This window comes from Loxodonta africana, chromosome 2, assembly GCF_030014295.1.
Source record: "Loxodonta africana isolate mLoxAfr1 chromosome 2, mLoxAfr1.hap2, whole genome shotgun sequence".
In the NCBI taxonomy this organism is placed as follows: Eukaryota; Metazoa; Chordata; class Mammalia; order Proboscidea; family Elephantidae; genus Loxodonta; species Loxodonta africana.
Window position 1 is genome coordinate 213756998 of NC_087343.1, and position 23648 is coordinate 213780645.

The window sequence follows — 23648 nt, forward strand, 5'->3', positions numbered from 1 at the left end:
CCAAAGTATGTGAGATAAAGTCTCACCATCCTTGTTTCTAAGGAGCATTCTGGCTGTACTTCTTCCAAGAGACTTGTTCGTTCTTCTGGCAGTCCATGGAATATTCAATACTCTTTGCCAGCACCGTAATTCAAAGGCATCAATTCTTCCCCAGTCTTCCTTATTCAATGTCCAGCTTTTGCATGCATATGAGGCAATTGAAAACACCATGGCTTGGGTTAGGCGCACCTTACTCCTCAAAGTGACATCTTTGCTTTTTAATGCTTTAAAGAGGTCTTTTGCAGAAGATTTGCCAAGTGCAAGGCATCATTTGACTTCTTGACTGCTGCTTCCATGGGCATTGATTGTGGATCAAAGTAAAATGAAATCCTTTACAACTTCACCATTTTCTCCATTTATCAGGATGTTGCTTACTGGTCTAGTTGTGAGGATTTTTGTTTTCTTTATGTTGAAGAATAATTCACACTGAAGGCTGTAAACTTTGATCTTCATTAGTGAGTGCTTCAAGTCATCTTCACTTTCAGCAAAGAAAGTTGTGTTACCTGCATAACACAGGTTGTTAACGACTCTTCCTGCAATCCTGAACCCATGTTCTTCCTCATATACTCCAGCTTCTTGGATTCCCTGCTCAGCATACAGATTGAATAAGTATGATGAAAGGATAAAACCCTGATGCAAATCTTTCCTGACTTTAAACCACACGGTACCCCTTTGTTCTGTGCAAAGGGCTGCCTCTTGGTCTATGTACGGGTGGCCTCACGAGCACAATTAAGTGTTCTGGAATTCCCATTCTTCGTAATGTTATCCATAATTTGTTATGATTCACTCAGTCAGATGCCTTCACACAGTCAATAAAACACAAGTATACATCTTTATGGTATTCTCTGCTTTCAGCCAAGATCCATCTGACTCTGACATCAGCAATGATATCCCTGGTTCTATGTCCTCTTCTGAATCTGGATTGAATTTCTGGCAGTTCCCTGTCCATGTACTACTGCTGCAACCGCTTTTGAATAATCTTCAGCAAAATTTTGCTTGCGTGTGATATTAATGATATTGCTTGATAATTTCTGCATTCTGTTGGATCGCCTTTCTTTGGAATGGGCACAAATATGTATCTCTTCCAGTTAGCTGGCCAGGAAGCTGTTTTCCAAAGTTCTTGGCATAGATGAGTGAGCACTTCCAGTGCTGCATCCACTTGTTGAAACATTTCAATCTATTCCTGGAGCCTTGTTTTTCACCAATGCTTTCAGGGTGTCTTGCACATCTTCCTTCAGTACCATCAGCTCTTGATCATATGCTACCTCCTGAAATGGTTGAACATCAACCAGTTCTTTTTCGTACAGTGACTGTGTATTCCTTCCATCTTCTTTTGATGCTTTCTGTGTCATTCAATACTTTCCCTGTAGAATCCTTCAATACTGCAACTAGAGGCTTAAATTTTTCTTCAGTTCTTTCAGCCTGAGAAATGCCAAGCTTCTTTTCCTCTTTTGGTTTTCTAACTGTGGCTCAATATCATCAGTGAGAACACGGCCAGGGGCCAACTGCGGAACAGACCATCAATTGCTCATATGCAAGTTCAAGTTGAAGCTGAAGAAAATTAGAACGAGCCCACGGGAGCCAAAATACGGACTTGAGTATATCCCTTGAGATGACAGGATCTCTGTGAATCTTTACAGAAGCAGACTGCCACATCTTTCTCCTGTGGAGTGGCTGGTGGGTTTGAACAACCAACCTTTCAGTTAGCAGCTGAGCTCTTAACCACTAAGCCACCAGGGCTCTTAAACTATGGACTTTAGTTAATGATAGTGTAACAACATTGGTTTGTCAATTGATGTAAGATGCAAGAACACAAGATGTTAATAATAAAGGAAACTGTGTCCAGGCAGAAGAGGGGGTATATGGGAACTCTGTACTTCCGCAAAATTTTTCTGTAAACCTAAAACTGCTCTAAAAAAAAAAGACTATTTAATACAAAAGTAAATAGATAGACAGATGGATCAAATTTATAATGCAGGTTTCTGGGCCTGCGGGTCTGGGTGGGGCCCAGGAATCTGCCTGTTTTACACGCTTTCTCCACAGAAGATACAGGCACAGGCAGGTGGCCTCATAGCCCAACCTCTTAGAAAGCCCAGCACAGACCCTGAGCTCACAACAGCCCCAAGAGGCAGGCAGTCTGCTCCCATTCCAAGGGAAGGTCACAGAGGTCAAGCCCAGCACTACCTACCACCCACAGCACCCACCCAGTCGCCCCACAGACTTGTCAGATGAAGACACTGAGGCTCAGGGAAGCGAGGCGCCTGCCAGAGGGGCTGCCAGTACCTACCCGGTCTCCTATGGTGATGAAGGTCCTGGAATCAAGGTTCCGGGGGGGCCTGTGGGGATGAAGCAGACCCTTTGAGCTCAGAAAGTCACCCACCCCTACCAAGAGAAGGAGCGAACTGGCCTGGAAGGGATCAGAGCTTTTCCAGAGGCCTGAGGGAGGTCCCACTCCTAAAATCCCCTCACTTCATCAGTGCTGAGCATCGACCACCCATGCTGGGCATGAGGCCCGAGTGATTCACACATGCCTAAGGCCCTACCCAGTCACCCCACAATGTCTCATTTCCCCCTTCTATAGGATGGGACTGAGAAGTGAGTGGACACCGCTCACGAGCCCCCTGTCAGGGTTGCCTTTGTTGGTGCTGCACAGGACAGGTACCTGAGGCTGAGGCATGGCCCCCTTGGAAAGACTTTCCAGGCTAAGCCCAGGGGAGAAACTAAGGCAGACTCACGTGGGGTTGGGTGGTGGAGGCTTGGACACACAGGTTATCCGTAAGTCCTTCTTCTTCCTGGATTTTCCTAAAGGGGGGAGGGGCATCTGGTTAGTCACTCAGCCAGTCAACATCCCCCAGTCCCTTTCGATCTGGGCAACGCTAGGACAGGGAGAGCGCAGGCCCCGCACTCAACCTGATGCCAAGGTCAGTGTGGTCAGTGCTGGGACGGGCACCCCAGGGTATATATATATATATATTTATATGTAAACATATATATACACATATACACACATACATGTATTTTATTTTATTTTGTTGTTGTTGAGAATATACACATCAGAACATACACCAACTCAACAATTCAGTGGCATTGATGACTTCAAGTTGTACAATCATTCTTACCCCCTTTTCTGAGTTGTTCCTCTCCATCAACATAAACTCACTACCTCCTAAGTTCCTATCTAATCTTTTGAGTTGCTGTTATAGATTTGATCCCACATAGATAGACTTAAAAAAGCACAATGCTTAAGGCAGCCATTCTTTATTAGTTATGCTAAACCACTGTTTGGTTTTAAGAAGACTTCAGGGGCTATTTTTGGTTTAAGCTTTAAGGATTATCTCAGGGCAATAGTTTCAGGGGTTCATCCATCCTCTATGGCTCCACAAAGTCTGGATTCCAGGTGAATTTCAAATTCTGTCCTGCATTTTGCCCCTTTTGATCAGGATTCTTCCGTAGAATCTTTGATCAAAATGTTCAGTAACGGTAGCCAGGCACCATCCAGTTCTTCTGGTCTCATGGCAAAGGAGGCAATTAGGCAGGCATTCCACTTCCTCCTCCTATTCCTGACTCTCCTTCTTCCTCTGTTGTTCCAGGCAAATAAAGACCAATTGTTGTACAATTGATAGCTGCTTGCAAGCTTTTAAGACCCTAGCACTACACAACAAACTAGAAGGCAGAACAGAAGCACTAAACACAGTATTAAGCCAATTAACTGGGATGTCCCATGAAACCATGACCCTAAACCTCCCAACCAAGGAACCAAGTCCCATGAAGTATTTGGTCACTATTGTAAATACACCTATCACACAACTTTTGTTAATTCAACTTTTCACAGGTGTACAACTTATCGAAAGCAAATACATTAATTGGCTGTGTAACCCTACCCATTACCAGTTGCCATAGAGTTGATTCCAAATCATAGCGACCGTATAGGACAGAGTAGAACTGCCCCATATGGTTTATCGATGTGATTTTTCCATCACCATTTTCATGGATTAAACTGTGTCCCCCAGAAATAAGTGTCATAAATCCTAACCTCTATGCCTGTGGTTATAATTCCATTTGGGAATGGGCTGTCTTTGCTCTATTAATGAGACAGGATTAGCGCAGGGTGTGTCTTGAGTCAATCTCTTTTGAGATATAAAAGAGATTAAACAAGAAAAGGAATAAGCAGAGATGAGGCAAAGAGAGATGCCAAGCCTCATGAAGATCTCACAGGAGCAGAAGCTCAAAGAGAAAAGGTCCTTCCTCCGAGCCGACAGAAGAAAGCCTTCCCGTGAGTCCACACAGAGAGAAATCTTTTCCCTAATGCTAGCACCCTGAATTAGAACTTCTAGCCTCCTAAACTGTGAGAAAATTAATTTCTGGTTGTTAAAGCCACCCATTCGTGGTATTTCTGTTATAGCAGCACTAGACAGCTAAGACAGCCATAAACTGAAACTCAGTGCTCCATTTTCCCTCCCTCCTGCCCCTGGTAACCGCTAAGAACTTTGTCTCTATATATTTGTCTGTTCTTGTCTTTTTATTTAAGTGAGGTCATATAATATTTGTCCTTGTGTGATTGTGAGCTGAGTCCTAAAATGTGAAGTAAGCACGGGGAGCAGGTGAATAAGAGCCGGGAGGGTAGGATGCCCGAGGGACTGGGTGTGGGCCAGGGCTCAACCTCCCGGAACCAGCCCCAAACACTGCTTCTAATGCGTAAACTGAGAAGGCTCCAGCCCCGTGGCCCTCCACGGCTCCTGGATAGGATCCCCAGCCATACCTCCCACCATGACCCCCAGACCACACAGCCAGGCCACTATTACACACCCTTTGTAGCCCAGAGCCTGCCCAGATCACACGGCCTCCAGAAGCAGAGCCCGTCAGAGTAGCCTGGTTTGGGGCCAGGTCCCTGCCCTCCCGCTGCACAGCACTCACCTCCACTAGTCACACTGACCACAGGAAGGGGGCCTGAAGCAAGCCCCCATTCAGGTCCTGGCTCTGCCACCCCACCAGCCTCTGTATTCCTATGCATCTCATGGATGGCTGAAGGCCTTGAACAGACACAGGCTGCAGGGCCCTGGCTGGGGTGGGCAGTAGCAGGCGCTAGGTCATGTCCTGGTCCTTCCAAAGTGCCAGCAGGTGGGCAGCACGCACATCAGAGCCCGAGGGTCTCCACAGATGAGTCCATGGGTGGAGGCACCCTGGCACTGACCGTTGCATGGGTGTGGGCCAGCCCCTGCCCTTCGCTAAGCCTCAGCTTCCCCATCTGCAGACTGACAGCACGAGAGGCCAGAGTGGCTTAATCCCCATTTTACAGATGGGACAACTGAGGCACTCAAACCTGCTTCTGACACTGGATGTTGTGAGCTCCCTCTGAGCCAGGCTAGGAGAGCAGGGGGCTTTGGGGCACGAGCAGGGGCAGGATAAGCCCCCCAGGCCTGGAGGCTGGACACTTATCTTGCCCCTGCCCACAGCCCTGGGCACATCTCAGTGCCTCCCTAAGCCTCAGTTCCCTCACCTCTGAGGACCACCCCCAGCTGCCTGCTGAGCCAACACAAGTGTGAGGTGAGAGGGGGCCCAGCAGGGTCCACTCAGCCCCAGAATACGCACTGTCCTGGGGAGGGGGGAATACCCACTAAGGACTAGGAGACCGAAGCTCCCTGAGAGTGAACGTAGGGCCAGGAGCTGGACCTCAGACCCACTCACCCCAGAGGCCAGAGCCATGCCCACCTCCCCTCCCACCCCACTAAATTCTCCCCTTTGCCAACCTCTCCAAGGCCATCAGGGATGCCTCACTCCCCTCCCCAGGGTGCGGACAGGCTGAACCCTGAGCTGGCACCCTTACTCACTAGGCACTGTGTTAGGGGCTGGGCATGTCCGCACCCTGGTGTCCATGCCCTGCAGCATTAGCTGAGGGGACTAAGCACCATCTTGTAAGCAGGGTGCCATCGGTCAAGGAGCTGAGGAGTGTGCTGACAAGGAGTGGGCCTGGGAGTAATGCAGAGTCCCAGCTCCAGGTGCCCCTGTAGGCAGCTCCACCCCCAGGAGGAGTGAGGTGCCCAAGGCCACTGAGCACAGGTGGCAGAGCAGGGACTCAAGCAGGCTCCCCAAAACCACCAAGAGCAGAAACAGTCCCATCAGCTGTGCTCTCAGAGGAGCTTCCCCTCACCCCCACCATCCTGAGTCTCCACCCTATCCCATGCCAGCCACCAGGGACCTGTGGTTGACCTGCAAGCCACCCGCAGGAGCTGTGCAGAGCTCCTCTGAACTAGGCTCAGGTGTGGCCTCTGCCACTCCCAGCTCAGTGCTAGGGCCTCATTTCTGCACTGGGTACGTGGTGTCCACAACCCTCAGGCCCAGCAGGTGGGTGGGGCCCGCCACAAGCAGGTAGCTGGAAGCACCATCCTCTCCTGTCCTCAGTACTATGAAGGGACATGTCACTTGCTACTTCAGAGAAGGCCTGGGCCCAGCTGTCCCCAAATCACCAGGAAACAAGACAGCCCCAGAGGGATGGGATCTAGCCTCTCCAAGAGGCACCTCAGAAGTGCCCAGATGCCAGGCCCCAACACTGTGTGCAGAGCCATGACACTGCCAGGCCCCACCCCGATGGCCAGTCAGGGCCTCATCAAAGCATGCCAGCTGGGTGGGCAGAGAGCTGTGCATGCTGGCCTCCTCGCCCACTGCCCAACAGGACAGATGATCCACTCACCCGTTGGGGTCATGGAGCCTGCATCAGGAGTGACCCAGGCCCCACAGGGCACCCTGCCAGCTGTCAGAAGGAGTGGGTGAGGCCGCCACAGAGACAGCCCAGAAAGAGGCCATGGCTGCTGCCACTGTTTTGCCACAGATGTCAGGGCTGGGCCAGCTGGCCAGGCCACCCGAGGCTGCCCAGGTGCACCCACAGTGGTGACGGTCACCACAACAAACAGAGGTTTGGCGGGCCACCACAAGCAAACCACAGCAAGACATGGCCTCAGCTCACAGGGCACCAGGGGCGGGGGGGCAGTGCCAGGCGTCTGCGTGTCCTCAAGCTCACACCAGCCCCACAGCGGCCCCGCAAAGAGGGAGCAAGGACACTGAGACTGAGAGGAACGCGGCAGCTGACCTGGGGCTATACAGCTGTCGCTGTGTGAGGAGAGGAGGCTGGACTCCTACCAACCCACCACCCCGTCCCTCTCTCCCACTCAGGACTGAATGCCCTTGACTGAGACACCTTCCTTCCCACTTCAGGGACTTTGCACATGCTGTTCCCGCTGCCAAGAATGCTCTTCCCTTAAACTCTGCAGTGGCTAGTACATTATTCTTAACTCACCCACTCAGAGAGGCTTTTCCTGACACCCCGGCTCAGGCAGCACCTTGGCTACTGGCTCTCCCTCACCCCACTGGTCTCCACATCATGTGCACCAGCTACAGTTCTACAGTGATGGTCTTAAAGAGGCGACCCACAGACGGCCTGGGTTTACATGCCACCTCTGCCATGTCCTAGCTGTGCCCTCGGCTGACTGCTTCAGCCCTCTGGGCGTCAGTGGTCCCCACTGTAAAAGAGGATGACAGAACCGATCCCTGGGTCGTGAGGTGCGGCCAGTGACAGTATTGACTGAGAGACTTAGCGGAGTCCGACCTGCAGAAGATGTGGCTAGCCATGTGCAAACTCGAGGTTCCAGAGATAGACCCAGGCCCTCAGCCCCAGGCGCCCCTTCTTTTATCCTCTTGGTAGCTCCATAAAGGAAGCGCTTTCTTGGTCCTGCTGTGCTGAGGAGGTTGGGGGCAGGGGGGATGACCAAGGTCACACAGTGAGTATCTGGTAGAGAATGGACTTGACGACAGATCCATGGGGCTCAAATGTCTGAGCATCAACAGAGACAGCCAGAGAGACGCCTCCCTACCCAGCTCTCCCCGCCTGCGCCCCAAGGGTACAGAGAGGGTCTAAGTTCACGTGATCATGCTGCTGTCCCAGGACCTGCTCATCAGGGGCTGGGATCTGGCCTGACACAGGGAGCTCACACCTCATCACGTTCAGCCACATCACAGTTCCACTACAAGTGTACACCTGCTCCTAACTGATTGTCCCAGCTCCTACTTTGGGGTATTTCAATTGTTTCTCATGATTCCCAATTCCCCCCAGAAAAATTCTGGGCCCTGAGTGCCCATCAGTAAGGAACTGCCTGCCCTGGGTCAGAGGATGCCTCTGGGACCAGGCTCTCTGTTTGCAGGTCATGGAGACTGCCCCATCCTCCCTGACCCTGTTCACATTCCTCCCCTCCCCTGCACACTCAGTCAGTTGGCTCTATCCTGCAGGTAGTTACAAAGAGCAACTAGGTCACCTGCTCTCCTTGTACCAGTGGGCAAACTGATGCTCCAAGAAGGGGAGGGGCAGCCTTGTACAAAGGCAGTAGATGTGCCTCAACAGCTAATGTTTGTAGGGCTGTGCTGAGTCCCAGCCTGGGCTGAACAGTCCGCATTCACCACCCAGGCTCTAGAAGAACCACACAGCAGCTCCATCATCCAAGCTTGCCAGGCAGATCCGCATGGTGTGCCCAAAGCAGAGCCTCACGCATGTCCCTCAGCGAGGTCGCTCCACCAGAGCCCCAAGAGCTGGGTCTCCTTGTCCCACTTCACAAGCGAGACCACTGAGGCTCTGAGGCTAAGCAGCTTCTCAAGGGCAAGGTTCAGGCCCACGTCTGCCTGATGCCAGGATCACACCCCACCACATCCCTCCTGGGACCCTGGTGCCCCCTGAGCATTGTCAGGGCAGGAGGAGGCTGAGCCCCTCACTACTAGGCTCCCAGGGTCCTGGGCTGCCCTTGCACTGCGCCCCCAACCCAAGGTCCTGGGGGCCTTGCCTTAGGGCTTGGAGAGGAGACCTAGGTGGCAGAAGAGGGGGACTCTCACTGACTGAGCACCTATTGTATGCCAGGCCCAGTGCCTTGAGCTGGACCCTGACCTACATGTGCCCTCCTCTCTCTCTCCCCAGCTGCTTGCTGCCCACCTGGCCAGCCAAGGCGCCCACCTGGCCAGCCAATGCACCTCCCTGGCCCGCTTTCCCTGCGCAGCCTAGGCAGGAGGACCGTCCTTTGGTGCGTCACGGCATCTAGCCTTCCCACCTGTCCAGGGTCCAGGCCTCCCAGCAGTTAGGCTCTAATGCAGCAGTGGTCCTCATCGGGACAAGTCCACCTCCTGGGGACACAAGCAATGTCTGGAGACAACTTGGGGGCACTCCTGGCACTAAGGGGGTCCCAGCTAGGGGTGCCGCTAAACATCCCACAATGCACAGGACAGCCCCCCACCGCAAAGAACGATCCAGCCCCAGATGCCAGCAGTGGAACCTGGTCTAATGGAACAGACAGGAGTGAGCAGCACACAAGCCCACAAAACAAACCCACACAACACAGAAAATTCCCAGGGGGCTAAAAGCACTAAAGAAAATGATGACAGGGACGGGGACGGAGAGGGGTGGGTGGGCCCTCTCTGAGGTGAGACCTTCGTGGAGGCCACCTGGTGAGGAGGAGGCAGCCCCGGAGAAGTCCAGAGAGGGGCGCACAGGCGATGACAGTTCATGCAAAGGCCCCAGATGGCACCTGGGCTGGGAGGTGGGAGAAGGGGAAGCAGCACAGTGGTCTTGGAAGCCAGCACGTCAGTCAGGGGAGCAGTCAGCAGCCTCCCCTCAGCAGACAGGCACACAGGCTGCCCCAATGAGCAGCTTCAGCAGGAGTAAGAGACACCCTTTGTCTCCCTGATCAGACCTCAATGGACTGAACCCCCTGTCACCCCAGGTGCTGAACCCAAAGTCCAGTCCATTGTGAGCTGCTCTGGATGCCGGAGGGAGTGTGAAGTCCCCACACCGCCTCTTTGGAGGACGTTTGGGACCCCCAAACTGCCCCACTGCCCCGACCCAGAAATCCCACCTCAGGGAATTCATCCCTAAACTACGACTCCCATGAGAAGCAAAACAAATAACCACTACTGAGCACCTACTATGTGCCAGGCCTACGCTAATCACTTCAATTACATCTCACATAACTATTAACTACTTTGCAACCCTATGAGTTACGTCCTAGTATGATCTCCATTTTACGGATAAGAAAACTTAGGCCCAACTGGGGTTATAAAATCAAAAGATCAGGATAGGTAGAGAATTGGCTAGGGTGTGGCTCAGTCCCTTGGTGGAATGCCAGGGTACGCGCTCCCTAGCAGGGATGGGGTCATTTCCGAGGCACAATAAGAGAAAACAGCAAGGAGAAGAGCAAATTGTGCAAAAGAAAATGCTCATCTCTGCATAGAACATTCTGGCAGCAAGAAACTGCTTCTTTGTACCTTTAAGATTTCTAACCACGTGCAGTGTCTGCCACTTAAATATCTTGTTGTTCTTAGTTGCTGTTGAGTCGATTCCAACTCACGGTGATCCCACAGGTCTTCCAAAGTGCCTCGGGGTTGGTTCAAATCGCCAACCATTCAGCTAGTAGTCAAGCGTTTAACCAACAGCACCACTCAGAGATTCTTAATTATAAACCAAAAACCAAACCCATTGCTGCTGAGTCGATTCCGACTCCTAGAGATCCTATGCTATAGGACGGAGCAGAACTACCCCGTAGGGTTTCCAAAGAGCAGCTGGTGGATTTGAGCCACCAACCTTTTGGTTGGCAGCCAAGCTCTTGACCTCTGTGCCACGAGGGCTTCTACTTAAATATAAATAATTTAAACAAAATAAGTAAGTGAGAAATAGGCCCTGTTCAAGCCCCACATCCCGGTGCTGCAGGGGGTCTGGGCCTCAGCGTCCTCCTCCACTGAGATGGGCAGCCAGACTCGCCCTTCCCTGGAGTCAAAGGCAGCTGGGGCCAGGGAGCTATAGGCCTCTGTGAAGCCAGGTGGCCCATCGGGGATAGTCCAGGACAGACTCGGAGGCCAGAGAGGCCAAGGGCTCACCCAAGTTCATACCTCAGGGCAAGAGTCGAGCTAAGACTTGAACCCAGGCCCTGAAATCTGGGCCAGTGCCTCCTCCCCAAAAAACCAAGCAGGGGCCAGCTAGAAGGGAGTGGGAGGCTTGGGTACAGCTGTCGGAGACCTGAGCTGCTGCGTGTCTTGGGCAAGCTACTCCCGCTCTCTGAGCCTCCAACCTTCCCAGAGGTTCTGGGGAGAAGAGAGAATGCACCAGTGCCGGGGCCTTGGAGACCCTGACTCTGGCCTCGGTTTACTCTCTGGTGACCATGAGGGTTCAGTGGCACACAACAGGGGTCTGATCAGGGGCCACCCAGGAACAGGACTCACGTGAGGGATCGCTGGGGGCCCAAGTGAGGCCACCCAGGTCACCACAGGCCGCTGGGAGCACAGCCAGCCTCCTGGCAGGCCCTTGGCATGTGCAAAACAGCGGAAGCACCTTTCCTTGACAAATGCTGTTCTTGCTTCTGTTACCATTAGCACTGAAACATGGGGCCTACGGGGAGAAATCACAAAGGACTCCTAGTGGCAGAGACATGACCACAGCACAGGCTCCAAGTGGGTACTGGGTGCCTGCGGTAGCTCGGCACCTGACAAGTCCCTCCCCTTCCCACCCTCAGCATCAGCTGGGAGGGAGGTGGGCACTACTCATTGCCTTCATTCAGAGGAGAAACTGAAGCTCGGGAGATAGGCTAGGACTTGCCAAGGTCGGAAAGACAGTGGGGCAGGGGTGGGCCTAGAGCCAGTCTCTCCTGCTAGAAGTCCTGAAGCCACCCAGTGAACCTGCCCACCCAGGACAGGACAGCCCCCAGCCCAACCCCAGACTAGCCACCTGCTTAATGGGTGCACAGCACATTCCTCAACTTCCTGATACCGTGGCTGACCCCAACACCCCGCCTGACACCCAAGGCCTTCCGCAGCTTGGCCCAGGGGCCTGGCATGTTGCACTGCATCCATGGGCTCAGGTGACCCTCAGCTGTCACCACACGGAGTGCAGATGGCGAGAGCTGGAAGTGTGGGTAAAGCACGGGGGCCAGGCACTGCACACCTCCTGGGGCGCCATTCACGCAAACACATACTGGCACGCGCTCTGAGCCAGCCCTGCCACCAGCACTTCCTTTTATCACCTCACGGATGCGTTGTGACAATCCTGCAGTTTAGGTCCCCATCTGTTGGATGCGAAGTTGAGGCAGGGAGAGGTTAAAAGGCTCAGGGGCAGAGAAAACTCTGGATGCCTGTCCCAACTCACTCCGGCCCCACAACGGTAATGCCCGCGTGGACCACTGTGTGCGTGGCCAGGCCTGCAGGATGTGGGTGTAAGCCTGCCACGTGTACACGAGCGCTCCACTACACTAACAAGGCACTAGCCTTGATGCCCTCTACAAGAAGCCTGCTGAGGGTACGGCAAGGCATGGCCGGGCCCTGGGGGGCTGCAGGTCCCAGGTCAGGCAGGCCTGCCTACCTCTCACATCTGCTGGGAGGGGGCTCCTGTCAGGGCATCCTCCTGCTCTGCCAGACTGACATCTTCTGACAAGAACTGGCACCCACAGCTACTGCACCACGACCCGCTTCTGCTCCCGGGCAGGGCCCCATGGGGTCAGGGGTCACCACCACGTCCCGCAGCCAGCACCAAGCCTGGCACTAACTGACGGCCTAGAAAGCTTTCCCTGGGCTCATCCTCTCAGTGCTGCCCAGATGCTGGAGTCAGACCACCAGCAAGGAAGGGCGGAGCTGACTGCAGACACAGCCAGGTACCCCAGCTCTCTGGGTCCCCACAGGCCTCCAGGAAGGCCCAGAGGCAATGAAAAGCCCCAAGCCTGAGTGCGGACCCATGGGGAAGAGGCCCTAGAGCCTGGGAAATTCTGGCTGGCATTAAAGAATCCTACCGCCAGGGACACCTCACGTCTACAAGTGCTGTTTATCCATCCCCAAGAGAACAGCAGCAGTACGCCCGCGACAGTAAGAAGAGAATAACAGATGCCATCCACTTGACAAACACTCTCTCCAGTCTTCACCACCACCCAGCCAGGGAGGGGCGTTTAGTCCCACTTTACAGAAAAAGAGACTGAGGATCAGAGAGAGGATACAACTCCCCCTAGCCAGAAAGCCGTGCAGCGTGGCAGGATTCGAAGCTGGGCCCACCCACTCCAGAGCCTAGGCTTTCACCTGACCTTGCACCAACCATGGTGCTCTTTAGGCCAGGGCCAGCCTTGCTGTGCCCAGCACCTGGTTAAGAGCTTCAGCACCAATCCCTGTGGCTGCCAGCAAGGCAGGCAGGTAAGCCCCCTGCCCATCCTGCAGGTGAGGAAACTGCTGCTTTTCATCTGCAAGCTGGGCCATGCCTGGAGGACCTAAGTCGTTTGCAGTCTGCAGAGACTGCCCTGGACTTAACATGTCCAATTTTACACAGCTGGGATTTGGACGAGGCCTGAGCTCCTAACCTCTCCCCATCACTCCTGGAGCCCAGCCCACCTCGACTCATGGCCCCCCAAACTACCTCTGCTTCTTGCCTCCCTGACCTCCCAGCAGCTGTCTGACCCCTACGGAGTCCCCTGGGCCAAGGGCAGTCAATAGCCGCCTCCACCTGCTTGGTGAGCAAGAGGAAGCAGAGCCCCTTGCCTAATAAAGGAAGCCCTTGGGTGGGGCAGGCGGGGCTGGGAGGGCCAGCCCAGGGGTCCCAGTCCAGCCCAGGCCAGGAAGGGACCACCTCCAGCCACCAGCTCTGAGCCATGTGCCAGCCTACGAGGCCAGGCATGAAGCCCCTCTCCCACTGGGCCCTTCAGCAACAGTCGGCTGGCTGGCACGCCCGGAGGGTGAGTCAGCGCCCAGTGCCTGATGACTCACCCACCGGAAGCTTCCCACTGCCCTAGCCTCTCCCCACACAGGCAGCTGGGAACTTTGCTCCCTTCAGCCCCAAGCTCAGGCTGGCTGATAGAGTTTCCTGTGCGTCATGCCAGGGGTGGGGGAAGTCCCCAAAGTGCCACCCTCCCATCTGTAGGGACAGTGGCCAGCAGCCACAGCAGGCAGGGTGCTTCTCAAAGCTTGGCATCCCCACTGGGAAGCTGAGGTAGTCCAGCCCCACCAGGCCCTTTGTGGGGGTTAAAATGGAAGGGCCCACCCAGGGCAGCACTCAGGGGGCAGGGCTCAGAGGCCTGTGCCGTGAACGGGACAGGACACGTGGGTGCCTGAACATGACATGGAGACAGCAAACCAGGCCGTGCTATGAAATGTGCCCCTGCACACTGTCCCGAGAGCCACCAGCCAGAAAGACAGCAATATGTGGGCAAGGAGGTCGGGGGACCTTCTGCATTCATGGAAAACCCTCCACCAGCAGGGTGCCGAGAGAATCTCAGTACAGGGAGGGTGAAACGGAAGCTCAAAGGTAAAGCTCTTTCAAGGTCAAATGCCAACCCCTCCCTGTTCTGTTCCAGCTCTTCTGAGAAAACTGAGAAGAGCTCAGTGCTAGGGGCCCTGTGCCCAGGATGTGAAGGGTACTGGGTCAGGACCCCAACCTTGTGGATTCAGTCCAGCATCTCCTACGTCTGGCCTCAGTTGTGTCATCTGTCAAATGAGTCAGACTGCAGTGAGTGTGCCATGTGCCAACTGTAAAGGGCTGTGCATGCATGCAAAGGCAAGGCCTCTGCCTCACTCTGTGCTCCACGTCTGGGACTGGCCAGGAGGAGATGCCCCCTGACACAGGGCTCAAGCATCTAGCATGAGAATGGGGTGTGGGGGCAAATGGGGGAGACCACACAGCAGACACACAGTCCTGGCTAGAATCCTGGCTCCAACCATCCTGGCTTGGGGACCTCAGGCAAGGCACTTAATGCCTCCAAACCTCAGTGTCCTTATCTGTAAAATGAGGTCGCAGGCTGAGAAGCATAAATGAGAGGGTGCATGGCACATGGAAAAGAGAAGGGGCACAACATCCTGTGCCAACCCCAAAAAGGCTGAGGGGGGAGGCCCCTGACCTTCTGCCCAACCCTCCCACATCGCCTGTTCCCTGTATCCACAGATAGACCAACACCCTAGCCTCCCTGCAGAGGCCCAGAGAGGGCAGCGTCAGCCTCAAGTTACCCAGCAGGGTCCCTCCCCACCGGCCTTTGCCCATCACCCATGCCCCCTCTCCCTTCACAGCCCTGTAATTCTAACTTCTATTTGGATGAGGCACCCCTGCCTTGAATAGCTGAAAGTGCCTCCAAACACACATTGCTTCCGATAAGTTCCTCCAACCCAGGAGCGCACAGGCTAGCAAAACTCAGTGTGCCATGACAAAGCCAGCCCAGACCACGCTCCTGAGTGGGGAGTGTCCTGCTGACCGGCTCCCAAGCTCCATGAGGTCTGTGCAGAGCGTGCCCCTCCCCTGCCACCTCCCCCAGTGAGTGCCTCCCAAGTTACTCACCGCAGTTGGGCAATGGTCAGGGATCCAGCCTCCCACTTATGTAAGACATAATTACTCTGCCCACCCAGCTGGCCTCTGGCCCACAGCCATGGAAGCCACCAGCAGCAGGGCCAGGCAGGGCCACACCCGCCCCCGGACCCCACACAGCCTCCCACAGCCCGGGCCCCTCCAGCACTGATTAGGATCCCACTAACTGCTCCTGTGACCTGCTTCACCCCACAGTTGCAATTCAAACAGAGGTACGTCCTTGACCCTGCATGGCTGAGGCCTTTCCAAAAATAAAAACTGCAACAATAGAAATACGCACAGCCCTGTCCCTTCCTGAGCACCTACTATGTGCTGGGCACTGCACTGAGCTCTTCACAACATTTTCCACCTCTTTACACGCACTGTCATATGTATATATCACCTCTCATCACAGCACCCGTGCCCCCTGCCACGTCTGTGGAAGGAAGGTGTGATTACCCTGGTTTTGACTGAGGCCCAGAGGCACTAAAAGGCCTGCTGGGGGAGGTGGCCCATTCATCACAACTATGTCCGGTTTGGAAATCTCTCACACGGCCCAGTCTGCTGAGATTCTGACACACCAAAACATCCTTTCCTCTTCCTGCAAAAAAATCCCCTTTTTGCCCTCCAGGCCCGTCCTCCCCCCTCTGCATGACAAATCCCGCCTGGCCGCCACCTCACAAAAATTTCCAGGAAGGCCTGCGACTTGGAAAAGACAGAGCAAGCCCCTTTCGAGGTAAGCACCCTGGTCTGGCAGCTGGCCCAGGACCCACGGGCCGCCAGGCGAAACAGGCCTGGCAGCAACCAGCCTGGTGCCTGGCAGTGAAGCCATGGGTCCAGTGTGGAGCCGGGCACATGAGGGTACAAGAGGAGCAAGGAGAGGAAGGGCCGAACGTCAGAGGGGGTGGGGGCCTCAGAGTGGCCACAGATTAACGAGGAACCTAGAGTGGTTCCGGAACCAGCGTTGCAGGGTGGGGGGTGTAGGGCAGGGTGCAGAAGCATCTGGGGAGAAGCCCGGTGCAGCCAGCGAGGATGGGGCAATGTGGGGGCCCACAGGGACAGAGCCAGCCAGTGAAGGGGCCGTTCTGAGCTGAGGTGTAGCCAGCGTACCCGCCTGGGGTGGGGATGCAGCAAGGTCCCAGCAGGGGAACTCACTGAGGTCCAGATGGAGGGATCAAAGTTAAATACCAACCTGGACACAGCCAAGGGATCAGGTGGGAGCAGAGTGCGGCCCACCTGGGTCCCGCTAAGGACCCCGGCCTGGGAGTCCCCTGGTCAGGATGCAGCCCTAAGGCCCACTCTGCGGGTCAGAGAGAGTTCCCGATTCCCGACAGGAGAGGGGGTCAGAGTGCGGTCCCAGCCTCTGTCAGCCCCGGGAGCTCCCAGGCCTGCGTGCAGCCCCAAGGTCCACACTGGGGGTCAGAAGAGGTCCAGCCCAGCGTCGGATCCGGGACTGGACAGACTTGAGAACCTGGGGCGCTGTCGAGTTCCGGATGGGTGGGCCCCCAAGGAGGCCAGGGTTGCAGGCAGGCCCGGGCCCGGCCTGGGGGCGGGAATCCGACCGCGGGTCCCGGCTGGCTCCTACCTTTGGACTGGGGCGCGCTGGGGGGCTGGCTCGAGGCGGGCGACTCCATGGTGCAGGCGGGCCGGCGGCGCGGCGATGAGGCCTACTCGAGGGGGTGGCGGGCTCGGTCGGGGCCGCACGGACTCATGGCTGCGGGCGGGCGGGCAGGCGGCCCGGGCGCGACGGGGCAAACGGGCGGCGGTGGGAGGACGCGACCGCGGCGGGCGGCGCCGTAGCCAGACTGGGCAGAGCCTCAGGGGCCGAGCTAGACGGCGCCGAGACGCAGGCCCCGCCCCACGCGCCGTTTGGCCCTCCGTCTCCAGGACGCGCTCCGCAGCCTATCAGACTCCAGGTTCGCCCCTGCCCGTCAAGCACAAGACCTCGCCCCCCAATTTGTTCAGCTGCAGACCCCGCCCACTGCCTGTCAAGCCCGCCCACCACCCGGGAAACGGGGCCGAGCCAGGCTCCGCCCCCTTCTTTCTAAAGCCGGGCCCCTGCCGTTGCTTGTCAAGAACCAAGCACCGCTCACTTCCCGCCGGGAACCTCCGAGCCCCGGCCTCAGGCTGTTCGGCATTAGGCCCTGCCTCGCGCGCTGATTGGCCACCAGTTTCCAAGGCGCGTCTCGGGACCCGTCAGACGCCAGGCCCCACCCCGTCTATCAAGCAAGAGGCCTAGACCTCCGTTCACCCGGAATCAGGCCCCGCCCACTGCCTTTCAAGCCCGCCCTCCGCCCGGGAAACTAGGCCCCAGCCAGGCTCTGCTTTACTGGGTCCAGAGCCGGAACCCTCCCGCTCCCTGTCAAGAGCCAAGCCCCGCCCACCTCCCGGGAACCTGTCAGCCCGCGTGCAGCGCCCCCTCCCCAGCCTACCCAAGCGCGCCAGGTGCAGGGGCGCGACCTGGGGTGTGTTGTCTGGGAAAACCCTGAGATCTCGGAGCGCGGCCGGCCAACCCGGCCGGGGCCCAGCGCGGCGGCAGACAGGGTGTTGTGGAGAGGCTAAAGCGCGTCCCCGATGAAACCTGTTTTACGTCCTGACTGCACCTTTCCAGCGGGGATTACCTGGGGTGACTCAGGCGATAACCCTGAGCCTCCGTTTCTCTCTCTGTAAAACAATGCAACAGCAGCCCGTGCCACGGAGCTTTGCTCGCGAGGACGGAACAGGCGTCCGCAGGCGCTCAGGACGCGTTTGTTTAGTGAATAGGAAGGGCTGCACGCGTCCACACACATGCACTCTCCTCCAGCCGGTATCAACATGGGGTGTAGGGGTGCGGGGGGAGCGACACCGCGCTGGCTAAGAGGCAAGGAAAGTAGCTTTAATGGTTGCTGTCGTTACTACCCGACCCCTCTCCCGTTCTACACATGGGGAAACTGAGTATAAGGGAGTCGAGTGGCACCTCTCAATTCATTTTACTCAGTTCAGGGGCCCTGGTGGTCCAGTGGTCAAAGTTCTTAGCTGCTAACTGAAAGGTCATTGGTTCAAAGCCACCAACCCCTCCACAGGAGAAAGATGTGGCAGTCTGCTTCCGTAAAGATTTACAGCCTTGGAAACCTAATGGGGCAGTTCTACTCCGTTCTGTAGGGTCGGTATGAGCAGGAATCTACTCGAAAGCAATGGGTTTGGTTTTTTGGTTTGGGTTACTCAGTTCAGTAGGCCGTGACCAAGCTCTTATCCAGGCTTGCACTTTGGCCTGGTCCTCTCCCCTCCCCTCTTGGGGCCCTATCTGCTCATCTATAATGGCTGGTTGGATCTTCTCCCTTCTGCTCGCACTTGGAGCCTCAGGGGATTTCAGGCCCCACCAACCAAGCTGGCACTGGCATCCAGTGACCAGAATGAAAAGCCACAGGCTAGAGAGGCAGGAAGGCCCTGCAGAAGTTAAAGGAGTCAGTCATTGCCCTGGGCAGGCATGGTTGTGGGCTTGCCTGATGGGGGTCTCCTGTGACTCCAGCAGACAGGTCTGCTGAAAACACTTGGAGCAGGGGGCTGACCTCTGCTTGCCCTTCTGTAAAACAGAGGCGACCCCACAGGGCCCCACCCACACCAGTGGGGAGGGCCAGATGAGATAAGGAAGGATGTGAAGCAGCCTTATAATTATCATTATTCTCTTCCTGCATCTCTGGCTCACTGTCTTAGTTATCTACTGATGCTATAACAAAAATACCTCAAATGGACGGTTTTAACAAACAGAATTTTGTTCTCTCAAAGTCTAGGGGGATAGAAGCCTGAATTCAAGGCCCAGGCTCCCGGGGAAGACTTTCTCTCTCCGCAGGTTCTGGGGGAAGGTCCTTGTCATCACTCTTCCCTGGTCTAGGAGATTCTCAGCCCAAGGACCCCAGGTCCAAAGGACATGTTCTGCTCCATCGCTTCTTTCTTGGTGGCAGGAGGTCCCTCTCTTCTTTGCTCACTTTTCTTTTATATCTCAAAAGAGATCAACTCAAGATACAACCTTCAATTGAGGCCTGCCTCATTAACATAACTGCCTCTAATCCTGCCTCATTAATATCACAGAGGTAGGATTTACAACACATTACATCAGATCACAAAATGGTGGACAGCCACACAATACTAGGAATCATGGCTAGCAAATCGACAGACATTCTGGGGGGACACGATTTAACCCATAACATACGCTTTCCATGCAATGGGATGGAAAATTTTGATCTTTGGACTCAGGCACAGGTTCAATTCCCAACTCCAGATGTTGGACAAGTCACTGAACAGCTCCACACCTCAGCTTACTTACCTGTCCCACAGGGACAGTAAGATCTCCCTGAAGTCATGCTTGAAAGTGTCTGGCACAGGGCCTGGCACACACTAGCTGCCCAGGAAAGGTAAGCTCAAGGACACACTGTGAGCCACCTCCTACAGGAAGCCATCCAGGCTGTTCCACTCTGGGTGCTCAGGGAAGAAAGAGGCCTGGAGCATTCTATTTCAAATGGGCCACTTGAGCTAGTCATTTCACCTCAAGAACATACCAATACAGATTCTGGCTCAGGGCCTTTGCTTGCTGTCCCCTCTGCCTGGTGCATCTTTCCCCCATGATTCCCTCAGTTCTCCCCAGCAGCCTCCCCAGTCATGGCCCGACATCATTGTTTGTTCTCTGCCCAGCACTCACCCTGCCAGTGCCAGTCTCCTTCACTGTTTTTTAATCTGGCTCACTCCCTTACAGCATCCGCCTCTCCTGAGCAAAAATGTTGCCCACCCCACTCCCTGCTGCATTCCTGAGCCATAGCCCAGGGTGGCACATAGTGGGTGCCTCATAAGTATTTGAGAAATGAGCAAAGCAAGAAAGGAAAGAATACCACAGCCATCCATGGAGTGACTCCAGTCCAATGCAGGCCTCCCGGGCACCCAAGGAGTTTATAGATTAGTCAGGGAGCCTGACAAACAGCCTAAGAATCACAAAACCTGACGTGGGATGCTATAAATAGACACATGAGCATGAGGCCAAGGAAGGTGCCAGAACTCTATCTGGAGTGAGGTCAGAGAGGGCTTCTCAGAGGAGGTGACTTTAAGACTGAACTCTTAATGGCCAAACAGGAGTTCACCAGGCAGAGAAGCAAGAAAGCAAGGCTGGGAGGAGCAGTAGAGGCAAAGGCTAGGGGTATGACTGGGCTTCACGTGGGGCCAAAACATGGTGAGGGCCAGACTGGCATGCAAATCTGAGTTGGGTGGAGGGGGAGGCACCCCACTGCAGAAACCACAGACCTTCTTATTCTCTTGCTGGCTGGTTGTAGCAATATCTGTGGACCTCCTCTGCCTCTTCATGGTCCAGTCAGGCTGGGGCACCTCATGACCCCTTAGAACCAGAAGGGACATTTGACATGGGCCACCACCACAAGCCTCTTACCCTGACTCCCAAAAGAAAAGTTCTAAGTACTCCTCTCTGGCGAGACAGGGACACTGAAGCTCAGAATGGGATGGGGTGTGAGCTGAGGTAGGCAGGACCTGGGAATCAAGGAAGGAGAAAGAATGGTTCAGACCCACCGTTATGGATTGAATTGTGTCCCTCAAAAATATCTGTCAACTTTGTTAGGCCATGATTCCCAGTATTGTGTGATTGTCCACCATTTTGTCATTTGATGAAATTTTCCTATATGTTGCAAATCCTATCACTATGATGGATTAGCGGCAGTTATATTGATGATATCTACAAGATTAGATAGTGTTTTAAGCCAATCTCTTTTGAGATATAAGAGACAGAGGCAAGCAGAGGGACAGAGGGACCACATACCACCAAGAAAGCAGTGCTAGGAGCAGAGCCTGTCCTTTGGACCTGAGGTTCCCGCGTGGAGAAGCTCCTAGACCAAGGGAAGATTGATGACACGGACTTTTCTCCAGACTCAAAAGAGAGAGAAAACTTTCCCCTGGAGCTGGCACCCTGAATTTGGACTTGTAGCTACTAGGCTGTGAGAGAATAAATATCTCTTTGTTAAAGCCATCCACTTGTGGTATTTCTGTGACAGCAGCACTAGATGACTAAGACACCCAGGATTGGGTAGTTCGTTCACTCATTCAACAACTCGTTATAGAGAATTTACTGTGTACCTGGCAGGGAGGGCACAGTATTGAACAAGACAGACACAGCTCCTTGCTCTTGGGGAGGGGACACAAGGTGGATGTTATGGATTGAATTAAAAAATGTCCCCCAAAAATGTGCATCGACTTGCATAGGCCATGATTCCCAGTATTGTGTGATTATCCACCATTTTGTTATCTGATGTGACTTTCCTATGTGTCGTAAATCCTACCTCTATGATGTTAATGAAGCAGCATTAGAGGCAATTATATTAATGAGGCAGGCCTCAATCTACAGAATTAGGTTGTATCTTGAGTCAATCTTTTTTGAGATATAAAAGAGAGAATTGAGCAGAAAGGAGTGGGACCTCATGCCACCGAGAAAGTAGCATTGGGAGCAGAGTGTCCTTTGGACCCGGGGTTCCTGCACCAAGAATCTCCTAGAACAGAGGAAGATTGGTGACAAGGACCTTCTGCCAGGCCCAACAGAGGAAGAAAGGCCTTCGCCTGGAGCTGGCATCATGAATTTGGACTCTAGCCTCCTAGACTGTGAGAGAATAAATTTCTCCTCGTTAAAGCCATCCACTTGTATTTCTGTTATAGCAGCACTGGGTAACTAAGACAGTGGACAAGACAGACAAGCACAATAGGTGAGTTAAATTATAACATGTCAGAGGGTGATAAGGACTCTGGAAAAAGTCAGAAAGGGGATGAGAAGTTGTGTACGGGGTGGGAGCTGAAATTTTAAAGAGGGAGGTGAGGAAAGGCCTCACTGAGAAGGTGACATTTAAGCACAGGCGACAGGGACATACACGAAGATATCTGGGGGAGGAGCGTTCCAGGCCAAGGTGATAGCACGTGCAGACGCACTGAGGTAGGAGCATAGGTTTCTTGTAGGGGAATAACAAGGAGATAAGATAGCTGAGGTAGTGGGTGACGGGGCCCCCTGTTCTCATCTATATGCACCCTTTGCACCAACTTGCTCATACCCGCTTGAACATTCTGAACCCCACTATCCCTTCTCACATCACACCTGCACAAATCCACACACCTCGAACACACATGCACACACTCACAAATAGGGTACATGTGTAGATGCACATGGGGTGGCCACACAGGTGCACGGAAGTTCACAGACACAACCCTTGTGCACCTGTGTGTGCACCTGTGAGTAAGGCCCTGTCACCAACTTTCTTGGCTACCTGATCCACAGAGCCCTCTGGTGGCCAGGTCCAGCACTGCACCCGAACAAGCAGCATTGGCCACTCTCTAGTTCTGTGGGAGGAGTCGGCAACTCACCCCCACCACTAACCCACACCTTATACTGGAACCCCCTCTGCTTCTCTTCTGTCTGTACTTCCTGCCCTCAGACCCTCACACCTTGGTCAGAGAGAGCTCCAAAACCCAGAGCCCACCACACTCCAAACCCTGGCTCCCAAAGTGGGAAACTCCCAAATCTGCCCACCTCCCCAGACATCCTCCAGTCCCACTATTCCCGTTCTAGCTTTCTCCCACAGAATCTTGTATTTCTCTCATCTGGACATGCCCTTCCCTATCTTCCTCACCTGACATATTCCCACGCCTACTTCAAGGCCTACTTCTAAGATGGGGGGCCATCACCCAGTGCCCCTGTCCTTCCGCCTTCTCATCATGAATCACTCATCAGCCTCTCACTGCTCCAAAGCAGGGGCTGGGGCCAATTTCTGCAGGGGTCCCAGCACTGCCCAGCCATGGGCCAGGCTGGAGGCTGTGCTGTGGGGGAGTCAGGATTTAGCCTTGAGGAGCTCGTAGTCAGAGGGAGCTTCTTACTGTAGAGTCAGGTTCTAAAGTCGCAGTAGGAGGAGGAGAAAGTCACGTGGGGATGAAACACCAGGGAGGGCAGGAGACTCACCTGCTTTATACAATTTGTTGTTGTTGCCATGGAGACAGCTCCACCTCATGGTGACCCCATGTACAACAGAAAGCAATGTTGCTCCTCCTGTTGCCATCTTCATGGTCATTGGTATGCTTGAGTCCATTGTTGCAGCCACTGCATGTATTTTGAGTGCCTTCCAACCTAGGAGCTCATCTTTCAGCACTGTATCAGACAATATTCTGTTGTAATCCAGAGGGTTTTCATTGGCTAATTTTTAGAAGTAGATCACCAGGCCTTTCTTTCTAGTACACGTAGACTGGAAGCTCTACTGAAACCTGTCCACCACAGGTGACC

The 23648-nt window shown here is 54.4% G+C and overlaps 1 protein-coding gene across 1 annotated transcript in view; it reads right to left on the bottom strand.

Moving 5' to 3' along the window:
* The window catches only part of MAP2K3 (mitogen-activated protein kinase kinase 3), a 36955-nt gene extending 19882 nt beyond the window's left edge, over positions 1–17073 (bottom strand). The window contains exons 1-3 of the mRNA XM_010600218.3: positions 16947–17073; positions 2775–2841; positions 2327–2375 (exon numbers count right to left, since the gene is read on the bottom strand). Coding sequence (XP_010598520.1) covers positions 2327–2375; positions 2775–2841; positions 16947–16995 — 165 coding nt within the window. The 5' untranslated portion in view covers positions 16996–17073. The remainder of the gene's footprint in view (positions 1–2326; positions 2376–2774; positions 2842–16946) is intronic.
* Between the last annotated feature and the right edge of the window lie 6575 nt (positions 17074–23648).